General features: G+C 31.4%; 1 protein-coding gene across 1 annotated transcript; it reads right to left on the bottom strand.

The window, feature by feature from the left end:
- Positions 1-380: 380 nt before the first annotated feature.
- LOC105852157 (uncharacterized) lies at positions 381-12,237 on the bottom strand. Its single transcript, XM_073368810.1, has 4 exons — positions 12,018-12,237; positions 11,658-11,939; positions 10,560-11,220; positions 381-943 (listed from the first exon to the last, which is right to left on the bottom strand). The coding sequence occupies exons 1-4, from the start codon at positions 12,174-12,176 to the stop codon at positions 381-383; spliced, it is 1,665 nt and encodes a 554-aa protein (XP_073224911.1). The 5' UTR covers positions 12,177-12,237.
- Positions 12,238-12,319: the final 82 nt, after the last annotated feature.

The following is a 12,319-nucleotide window of genomic DNA, read 5'->3' on the forward strand; positions in this document are numbered from 1 at the left end:
TACTTTAAAAATACCATTTAATAAAATACCTAGCGTAGCACAAACGACAATTGTCATAATTAATTACATCATAATTATAACAAACTGAAATAGTTTTGAGGCGATAAACCAAAATATCCAAATATAAAATACGTCGGGGCTATGAGATCTATCAGGCATCGCTCGTACCCCTGAGGTATTCTCGGCAGACACCTGTACAAGTACTGCTCCAAGAAATACTAATCCCCCCATGTCACTTAAAAAAAATGGAACATGGACCCACCAAAGCAGAAGTCATTTGACCGTATAAGTATAGTTACAGTCATCCCAAAATGAAATAAGTACAGCCACCAAAAGAAAGATATCAAGTCCCTATACAACAAAGCTAATATGATCATACTCTAGCAACTACAATAACATGAGTGATCTCCACACACTCCACAAGTCTTGTATGACGTAGCATCCATCTTCGAGGTAGCCTCCTCCTCATCAACATCTATAGAAGGATCGATCTCTCCAGAAGTCAGATCCACCCACGAGATAGGTGGCTTCGGCGGTGCTAGAATTTCAAAACAATCCAATAACTCAGTGACGGTCGGTAAGGGATCATTCACCGGAAAAGGAAGCTCTGACTCGGTCCGCCTAGATGGTCCTACAATCTCTCGCTCCACTGGCATCGGCCCCTTATCCTTTTCGCCAGTCCCTAGTTCAACCATTGTATCCTCAGCTCCCACATTGGCCTCCGTCTCAACTCTAACTGAAGAATTCTTCGCATCTTCCCAAGCTCCACTCATCCCAAGCACTAACTCGGAAGGTACTCGAAAATTGATCTTCTCGCGAGTGAGTTTCACAAGAAATACTGCCCCAACTTTCCTACTAGTCCTCACTACCCTCCCCGTATAAGTAGCCTTGCTTGAGGTGGGGTCATATACCCAAGCAGTCAGCGAGTCTTGATTAGAGAAGTCTAACGAAGTTTACGTCGTCAAGGTAACAGTCGGTTGAATGGACTCGGGTATCATCTGAGGGCAAAACCCAAATTTCCACAATAATTATAAAGGGTCACCAACCGAAATTAACAAATAACACTTAGCAAAATTCTTATATTTTCAAATGCTCAAAAGAACCTTTCGTCTTAGCATACTCCTCGAAAGGGTTTTCATATGTCCAAAAATGCATAAACAATGTTGAAAAATGAAGTTTTGGAAAACTGCACTGTCATAGCTGAATACAACTGAGAAAATGCAGATTTTCAATTCTAAAATGGCTCTGAATCAATCAACACTTCAAACATTAATATTATCAATTATGAACACATAATTAACACCAAATTAATCTCCACAAATTCACACCTCAATCACACATTGAATATTCATAACGTCAATTATGAACACATAATTACATCAAAACTTAATCAACCCAACTTCACATCTCAAAGCAATTATGACAAATCACAACAACAATCGAATATGTAAATATATAATCATCATAGTATAACAAACATGACTCGCGTGCCAAACACTCTAATGCAATGCGTATATGCCAAAATGCATGATTCCGGAATTCCAAACCAAAACCCTCCTCGAAGGGCGTAAATCATAATTGTACAGCCTCTCACAGACTAGTACTAATTACCAAGGTGCAACCTCTCACAGATCATCACGATTTAGATTGCAATCTCTCACAGATCAGCACGACGCGACAAACTTCGCAAGGATAAGATGAACCAACAATTCACATGACATCATTATGTGGCCCATCACGGTCACCATTATCACCATGGCCCCATCGCGGTTACCATGTACTATGAAATGCATGAACATACTCTGACTCTTTTCACCATAATCATTAAGTAAATGCAACTATTAAAAGATTCTCTATTTTTAATACTCATTTAACACTAATGATTTTCAGATACAACACAAAGCATACTCAAACATATTTATTCACACCAATTTCAGTTTCCACAAACACACATAAATCACTTCTCCAAATTCAATCCACACATTAATTGAATTAAATTCATTTTCCACCAATTCACACATAAATTTCTTCTAAAAAATTCATAATATTAATTATGAACACATCAATTTCACCAAACATGAATCACCAAAATTTTCAAACATTAATCACCCATATTCAATCTCTAAAATTTTCAACCATAAATGACCACAACAACATTAATATATCAGAGTTCTCCTCACCGCTAACTCGATGCCAACGGTCTCGATTCCTTTTCGAGACTCAAGGAGCTAACTACATAAACATAAATATTTATAACAATTTGATTACAATAAAATTAATCCAAACACAACAAAATTTCCAAAATTAAATCTTTCTCACACATCAAACTTTTAAAACCAAATAATCTATATTATTTAGTTAAAACTAAATAAAACAAATATTGTCCAAATCACACATACACACACTCGACTATTAAAGCACCGAAATTTCTGAATTAATAAAATACTCTAAACTTTTTCTTTTTAAACTCAGTCCAAGAATAATTAAAGAGTAACATTTTAAACTCTAACCCTTTTAATTTCAATATAACTTTTTGCTCAAACTCTTTAACTTAGTTAAAATTTGAGCTTTTTCACAACTTTAACAACTCTAATTTTTTTTTTTTTTTAAATTTCAACTTCAGTTCAAACTCATTTATTTGAAATAACTCATTATGTAACTCAAACACATCAAATTTAGTCAATTCAAACTCCACAACACACATATAGCACCTCAATTAAATTTCAACAATTCAAACATAAATTTCAACTAAAAAATTCATAATATTAACTATGAACACTTCAAATTCAAATTTCACAATTTAACCCATAAAACGCATTAAACTCATTTTCCACAAATCTACACCTCAAACACATCAAATTTATTTTCCACAAATTCACATATAAGGTCCTAAGGTCATAAGTATAATTAAAACCACCAAAATAAATATCTAAACTTTATAGATATTTTAAAAAAAAACATCATTACACATCACTTCTCAAATTACTTTTTCAAAAAAATATCTATTCTCGCCGCAACTCAATTGACAGATGAATTTCTCAGCAACAAGTGACATTTAAAAAAACTGTCAGATATTGAATTTTTCGTAACATAATTAAATTATTCTCCGACAAATAATCTTAACCGGGTCTTAAAATATATATATATATTAAAATATATATAAATATTAAACATATTATTAACTTTAATAAAATATATTTTTGATATTTAATTCCCAAAATAAAATTCAATTGGCTAAATGCCTAAGCAATTTAACACAAAAATTCTTAAAATCGCATAAATTAGAATTTAGAAAAATTAGGGTCTTACATTACTACCCCCCTAAAAGAAGTTTCGTCCTCGAAACTTAAAGTAAGAGTAATAACCACACTAGGCTTGCACTCAAACTCATCATACATGATAGAACTTGTTTCGTCATACCTATGCGAAGGAAGTATCATATATCCCTTTCGTAGGATGCTTAATAACGTTACGCACTATCAAAGCCGGTAAGACTCGCCCGTTCCATTCAACATGATTTTGTCTACTATCAACAAGAGATTAAGGATGATCAGTTCCTCAATTTGTTAATAAGTAGCCAACAACCATGATGGTGGTTTAGACTATCTTAACCGAACTGTAATAGCACTCTTTGCGACTTGCACTTAAGGTTATTCTAATGCACAAGCGGTCAAACAATCTTCTCAACGTCCACTGAGTTTCCCTTATTTTTCTATAACTTTGATCTTATCGACGAAGTACAATCGCCCATAGTTATGTCACATAGCCTCATATACGTCCACTTGGTACGAAACATCCATTAGGTATCAAACCGAAACACTAGCTACGACACTAACATACTGAGCACAAAACAATCATTACTGCCAAGAACTCCCTAATTTCTCCATTTCCCACAAATCCTTATGGAATTCTCGCCTTGGACATGTTTCTGCTTCTAAATTAAAATATTTGGCTTCTACTAGAGCCTTAGGAAAGTTACAAACCTGTGATATCTCAGATTGTTATGGTTGTAAACTTGCTAAACTTCCAGATTTACCGTTTAGTAAAAGTGTTTCCGTTTCATATGCCTTTGATTTAGTTCACTCTGATGTTTGGGGTCCATCACCAATTCTCACCAAAGGTGGATCTAGATATTATGTTTCGTTTATTGATGATTACACTCGTTATTATTGGGTTTATCTTATGAAAAATCGGTCTGAATTTTTTGACATTTATCATATGTTTCGTGCAATGGTCAAAACTCAACATTGTTTGTCGTATTTTCCTGTCATTATATTATGTTTCGTTTATTGATGATTACCTCTAATAAATTTTATGAATTACTTGCTTATGATGGAACCCTCCACCAAACATCTTGTACTGATACTCTTCAACAAAATAGAATTGCTGAAAGGAAACACCGTCATATTATAGAGACTACTCGTTCCCTTTTGTTGTCCGCTTATGTTCCCAGTGAGTTTTGGGGAGAAGCATTTCTTACTGCTGTTCATGCTATTAATAGAGTTCCATCTTCTATCATATCAGGTTTGTCTCCTTTTGAAAAATTGTATGCTTCTACCCCTAATTACTATTCTATGAAATTTTTGGTTCTACTTGTTTTGTTCTTCGCCCTCAAGTAGAGCGCAATAAGTTGTCTTCTTGTTCAGCCATGTTTTCTTGGTTATGAGGATGGTCAAAAGGGTTATCGTTGTTATGATCCTCATGCAAGAAAACTTTATGTATCTCGTAATGTTATTTTTCTTGACCATATCCCTTTTTACTTTATTTCCTCTGATTCTCAGATTACTAAGAGTTTTGAACTAACCCATATTGACCCGTTTAGTCCTAATGATTATGCTTTTAGTGATTGTAAAGTTGAGAATTGTAGGACAAATACTAATAATCCACATGATGACATCCCTCTTGTCCATCCGGCTGTCCAACCACCTCCTGCGATTGTTGATCCTCCTCGTTACCCCTCTCGTCAACGTAAGTCTACTCAGTTACCTGATTTTGTCTATTCCACTTACTCAACTTTGTTTGTTTCTTTCTTAACCTCTATTCACAGTTTGTCTGAGCCCTCTTCCTATAAAGATGTTATTCTTGATCCTCTTTGGCAGCAGACTATGGTAGAAGAACTATCTGCATTACACAAAACTAATACTTGGGAATTAGTACCTATTCCTCTTGGAAAACGTGCTATTGGGTCTCGTTGGGTATAAAAGATCAAAACTAAGTCTGAAGGGTTAGTTGAGCGCTACAAAACACGTCTTGTTGCTAAGGGTTTCTCTCAACAATATGGTATGGATTATGATGAAACTTTTGCTCCTGTAGCCAAGATAACCACTATTCGTACTCTTATTGCAGTTGCATCTATTCGTCAATGGAATATTTCTCAAATGAATGTCAAAAATGATTTTTTAAATGGTGAGCTTCATGAAGAAGTCTATATGGTCTCTCCACAAGGAGTTTCTCATAATCAAGGGGAAGTATGTAAGTTAAAAAAGGCTCTATATGGTCTTAAACAGGCTCCTCGAGCTTGGTTTGAGAAATTCTCTACTGTGATCACTTCTCTTGGTTTCTGCTCTAATGAACATGATCCTGCATTGTTTATAAGGTCCACCAATTACAGTCACATTATACTTTCTCTATATGTTGATGATATGATTATTACAGGTGATGATGTTAGTGGAATCAATGAGTTGAAGTTGCAGTTAGCCAACCAGTTTGAGATGAAGGACTTGAGAACTCTTCGCTATTTCTTGGGGATTGAAGTTGCATACTCTCCTATAGGCTACCTTCTTTCTCAATCCAAGTACATTGCCAACATTCTTGACCAGGCTCGTCTTTCTGATACTAGAGCAGCAGATACTTCTCTTGAGTTGAATGTGAAATATGCTCCCTCGAATGGTGTTCCTTTACCAGATTCCACTTTGTATCGTACTTTGGTTGGCAGCTTAGTGTATCTTACGATTACCAGACCTGACATTGCTTATGATGTTCATGTTGTTAGTTAGTTTGTTGTCTCTCCCACTACAGTACATTAGGCATCAGTTATTCAGATTCTTCGTTATCTTCGAGGAACTCAGTTTCAAAGCCTTCTCTTTCCATCGTCATCCTCATTAGAGTTACGAGCTTATTATGATGCTGATTGGGCTGGTGACACCACAAATTGTAAATCCACCACATAGTTTTGTATCTTTCTTGGAGACTCTCTTATTTCTTGGAAGAGTAAGAAACAAGACATTGTCTCTCGCTCCTCTACAGAAGCTGAGTATCGTGCTATAACATCCACAACCGCTGAAATAATTTGGTGACATTGGCTTTTGTCTTATATGGGTATCTCTCTTTCTGAGCCAACTCCAACGCACTGCGATAACAAGAGTGCTATTCAAATTGCTCACAACTCGGTCTTTCATGAACGCACCAAAGACATTGAAATTGATTGTCATCTTACTCGTCATCATCTTCAGCATGGAACCATTACCCTATCGTTTGTCTCTTCTTCTTTACATATTGCTGATTTGTTCACAAAGATGCATTACATTAAACATTTCCGATTTTTAGTTGACAAACTCTCGATGCTCCATGTTAATGCATAATGAGTTTGAGGGGAGATGTTAGATAATATTATATATTAGTAGTAAAGGTATTTTAGACATTTCTATTCTTTTGTATATATACTCATTGTAATCCTATTAACTCAAGTTTAGTTCATTCTATGTTATGAAACCCTAGAGTGATTGTCTCTCTTTTTCCTCTTTTCATTGTTAACATGTTCAACTATAAATGCATAAATGTGGATACCTTGCTAATTAATCACCAATAATATGCAAAGTTAAATTATTAACAACCGCATATTTGCATCTTTAGAAACCACCACTATATCACACAACAATTATAATAACGAGAACAATAAATCATTCACAATGACATATTAACAAATAATTTATTTTGACAAAAATAAATATATATTTAAGCATTTTATACACATAATAGCACACGTACCAGAATACAACACATAGACCTGCAAAGAAATACATGGAAAGGTGTCTTACCTTTTTTAGTGTTATTCTTAAAAATTTGTAAGCATCGTCTTTTCTCCAACAAGTTCTACACCTTTACATAATAAATTATTATTTACTTAGTGTCAAAATTCATTTATCTCTAACTCCTACTCAAAGTTTCAGGTAAGTTGAAGATTTACATCACAATTTTTTTAAAACAATATAATTATTAATTCACAACAAAGAACAATTTTTACAATAATTTCTCAAAGATGATTTTTTATTTATTTATAATTTATTCCTTCAAGTAATTAACACAATGAGAAAATAAACTCCCATTGTTATTAAGAAGAAGAAAAAAACAGATTAGGCCAAGTTATGAAAGAGAGGGAAATATCATTATTTTTGTTCATATGAACTAACAATTTAGAAACAATTTTAATTTTACTTTCCATCAACTAAAATGAAATTTCCATTTAAGAATTAATAAAAACAGAGTTAAATTCAATAATAACCTGCTGTAACTTTTTTTCTAGTAAATAATTATTTTTTGAAGTTTTACCAAGGTCGAAATTTTAGTAATTTAATTGCTTTTAGTATCATAAAAATTTCAACAAAATATCTTAACTTAATTAACATCAAAATTGAATTATAAACACCAATAATATCATGAATAATATAGGTGGAACCATCAAATTTTAAATTCCAATTTGTAGAAAAATCAGTTTTTCAACAAGCTAATACTTTTAAGTTGATTTATTATAAAAAAAGAATCATTCCTAATTTTTCGATCATCCCAAAAATATTTCCTACATTCGTTGAGTCTAAAATCAACCATTTTAACTAAAAAAAAAATAATTGCATTTTATTTCAAACTCAATCAGAAACAAAGTTTTAGACTTATTACTTTGAGAATTAACATGAAAAACAAATAACTATAATAACAACTTATTATTTTATTTTATATTTAAAATACAATTCAAAATTCCAAACAATAAATTTCTAGAAAAATTATTACTTTTAACATCAATAAAGCTACGAAAATTTTCTTTTAACAATCAAATCATCATAACATTTTTCTATCATTTAGACACTCTAAAAATAATCACTTTAATGTTTTACGAATCTTTGAAAATTCAAGAATCAATATTTCTATTTCCATGAGTTTCTACTGTTTTGCAAAATTGACTAATATTTTAAAATATTTAATTCATAAAAATCACAAATTTATAATTTAAGTGCTAACATCATCATCATATAAACACGATTGAATAGTTAAGATGTAGTTATGAATCGATCATGAATATATTATATATGGTAAGATCCATTTAACGAAATGGTTTGAAATTATGTACTGACTAAAGGCTAAGCATACAATTCACATCCCGTCTAATTTTTTTGGTGTGCGATGATGAATTTAATTATTGATTCCATAAAGGAGGAAATTCACATTGAAATTCAGTGTCATACATATTGAAATTCAACATGAGTTTCATTTATGGCTGCAGGTTTTTTTTGTGTAATTAGGGATTCAACCTGAGTTTCATTTATGGCTCATCGTTATTACTTTTTGTTTTATTTATTTTTTATTAATCTTAGAAGAATTATTTCAATTGGATTCGAGAACTTAGTTGGTGTGATCCGCTTTTTGTTATTATCTCCAAACAACTATGTTGACTTTTTTTTTTTACTATCTATTATCTTGTTTTCTTTCTAAGATCTTTAATTAAAATAATACGATTGAAAATTGCTATCAAATTATTAGCTTTATGATATCTTACCAATAAGTTTGCTCATATTTTAAATTTAATTCGATTAATTTTTGAAGTTTTATATTTTTATTCTATTTTTAAATAATTAATATTTATTTATTAAATTTTATAAAAAAAGAATCAAGTTTTTTTTTCTCCGTTTTCTTTATGTTGTACCGTCTCTTTGCCTTTCTTCATCGTTCTTTAGTGAATCTCTCCTTCATTTGCATCATCTATTTCATCATTAGTTTATTAAGAATCAAAGAGAAATCTATAAACGATGATGGTGCGTGTTAGACGACACCAAGACGACATACGAGTGAATTGAGAGTGAGATAGAGGAGAGATCTTCTCAAGATGATAGAAGAACGACAAAAGATAACAATTTTTTTTGATGGTAGAGCAATTTGAGAGAGTATGAAGATGTTCAGAACTTTTGGTTAAATAATTAAAAAAAATTAGGAAAATAATTTATTAAATTTATAATGATTAAATTGAAAAAAATAAATGTATCGATACAAATAATTTAATCAACTTAATATATAATATATCGATATTGATGTGAGAAAAAATAACATATTTATTGGTGAAAAAATTAAGAATATCAATTCTTTTTTTTTTTTCTTCTTCAAAATACCACAAAAACTGTCTTAAAAATAAACTTATATTTTATGCATATCGTTATTTTCGCATGGCATGTACTTAGTATCATATACATCTAATTTTTAAAATGTTAAACACCAGTATAATTATTTTAAACAACTAATTAAAATTGTTAAATAGTAACAACACATAATAAATTTAAAGAAGGAAAATATTTAAATAAAACAATCCTTAAAAAATAATAATTTAAAATTACTAAAAAAATAGGGGTATTACAATAATTGTCAATAATTAATTATTATCAACTATGAATAATTAATTAAATAGTTAATGTAACATGTACAATCAATGAGAATGGCTAGGTATTTAGCTAATGACAATAGGAATAATTTTTTCCTATTATATTCCAATTAAATATTTCTTAATAAAATTTAAATATAAATAAAACTTCAAGTCACATTTTTTTCTTCTTGTTCGTTTTGAAGTTTTGTGTGTAATTTCACAATATGTCTTTAGTAAAAAATACTTTAATAGATGAATTTAAATATAATTTACTTATAAACAATTTTTAATCTCGATTTTTAAAAATATGAGTTTTTCTACCTAACAGAATACCATTTTTTTTTAAAAAAAGTTTAATTTTAATACAATATAATGTAAAATTTTATATGACTTTTGTGGTTGTTTTAATTAAGATTAAATATTTGTAATTATTCAACAACTATAATAATTAATTGACAAAGTAAAAATATTTACGCAAACATTTGAGTTAAATATTTTTAAATATACTATCATAAAATATTATTTCAACTGAAATAATTTTGTATTCAACTAAAATAATTTCATGAAAGACTTTTGTCAAAACACTTCATAAAAGATTCTATTATTATTTATAATAAAATAGTCCGTACGAGGTGGACTTGGGCCTCGTACGAAGATGAAATAAAAAGGAGTTTTGTACCAGGCACCCCCCCAATTTGACCTGCACCCCCCCACTATTTTTTAAAGACTAAAATACCCTTTTGTAAAACAGTATAATATTATTTTAAAAATTATCATTCAGATTTCACACCCCACCACCTTCGAAAATTTACAAAACAAAATGTTGGATTCGAAACTTTAAATTTTCGAAATGAATTTTAGTAAGTTACTCGAAAATTTTGCTATTTTAAAACCTTCGAAATACAGTTTATTTAAAAAAAAGACAAAATTTCAAAACTTTGGATAAATGCCAAATTTTCGAAATAGACAGTATCGAAACTTTGCTTGCATTTGAAAGTTTCGAAAACCAATGCCGCGGCAGCCCACGAATAGTGTCGACAACGAGCTAAATCAATAAATAAACTAATGTATTTCGCCTCCACACGCGTATGCGTTTTATCGGCGAAAATGGTGCTGCCAACTAAGTGCAATAGATACGCTCTAGCCGCACACTCAAACTGATTAGTTTGAATGAGACGACTATATAAGTCACGCAGCCACTGCAATCTATATTGGGCACATTTATTAAAATTAATTTCAGCTAGAGATTCCTCCCAAGTTGCACCTAAGTACTCATGTGCAGCTCTAGCAGCATTATTAGTACTCATATTCACAGGTGCATCAAAAAATTTACCATTCGGTGATATGTGAAGGAGAGTAGCTACGTCGTCTAAAGTAATGGTCATCTCTCCAAATGGCAAATGAAATGAGCTGGTCTCCCTGTGCCATCTTTCAATAAATGCCGAGACGAGACCAGCATCAACCATAGTGAGGTAGGCCGAAGAAAGAGGTAGCAGCCCAGATTCCCGAATCCAACGCTCTACAGGATGTGGCACAGGAACTTCAGAAAACTTCTTCAACTTCAATCCATGAGTAATGACCTTTAACGGTCCACGATCCTGCGAGTAATTACAAAGTAATTAATTAATTAAATAACATTAAACAAATAATTGAATCAACTTAAACAAATAATTGAATAAATAAATTTAAATAAACAATTAATTAAATAAATAATTCAATAAATATATTTAAATAAACAATTACTTAAATCAACTTAAACAACTAATTGAATAAATAAATTTAAACAAACAACAAATTAAATAAACTTAATTAAATAACCTTAAACAAATATTTGAATAAAATAAATTTAAATCAACTTAAACAAATATTTGAATAAATAAATTTAAATAAATTTAACTAAACAATTAATTAAATAAACTTAATTTAATATTTAAATATATAAATTTAAATAAACAATTAAATATATAATTGAATAAATATATTTCAATAAACACTTGAATTAAATAGACTTAAAATGCCTCAAATTGAAATATACCTCTCCTTCCCATAGCCGCCGAGCCACGTGGTGCTCATACTGTGTCAACACATGTCTCAACATAGGTCCTCCGGGGAATCCAGCATCATCAGCATGTTCCATCTGAGGCTCAGGGACATCCTCCTCCAACTGAGGCTCAGGGACATGGTCCTCCATCTGAGGCTCAGTGACATCCTCCTCCATCTGAGGCTCACAGACATCCTCCTCCATCTGAGGCTCACAGACATCCTCCTCCATCTGAGGCTCACAGACATCCTCCTCCATCTGAGGCTCAGGGACATCCTCCTCCAACTGAGGCTCAGGGACATGGTCCTCCATCTGAGGCTCAGTGACATCCTCCTCCATCTGAGGCTCAGGGACATCATCATGGATGTCTTGTCTTCGACGACGATGCCTAATTTGACGATTTGCTTCGTTTCGTCGTCTATTTGATGCTGTTGGTGGAATTCTCTCAACACCATCACCACCTCTATCACCACCTACAATATTGCGAATAATTTGGCCGAAAGCACCTCTCATCCTAGGCACTGCAACATATAAATATATAAATATTAAAAAAAATTATAAACAATAAAAAATCAATGTAACAATATATAAATAATATATTAATAATATATAAATGTAATAATATATAAATAATATGTCCAATTTCGTTTCAAAAA

This window comes from Cicer arietinum, chromosome 5 (assembly GCF_000331145.2).
Source record: "Cicer arietinum cultivar CDC Frontier isolate Library 1 chromosome 5, Cicar.CDCFrontier_v2.0, whole genome shotgun sequence".
NCBI classification, from domain to species: Eukaryota; Viridiplantae; Streptophyta; class Magnoliopsida; order Fabales; family Fabaceae; genus Cicer; species Cicer arietinum.

Coding starts and splice junctions, on each gene's coding strand:
- LOC105852157 (XM_073368810.1), bottom strand. CDS start 12,176: ATGAGAGGTGCTTTCGGCCAAATTATTCGCAATATTGTAGGTGGTGAT. Junction 11,940..12,017: donor GACAAGACATCCATGATGAT/GTCCCTGAGCCT, acceptor CAGTTGGAGGAG/GATGTCCCTGAGCCTCAGAT. Junction 11,221..11,657: donor GGCGGCTATGGGAAGGAGAG/GTATATTTCAAT, acceptor AATTACTCGCAG/GATCGTGGACCGTTAAAGGT.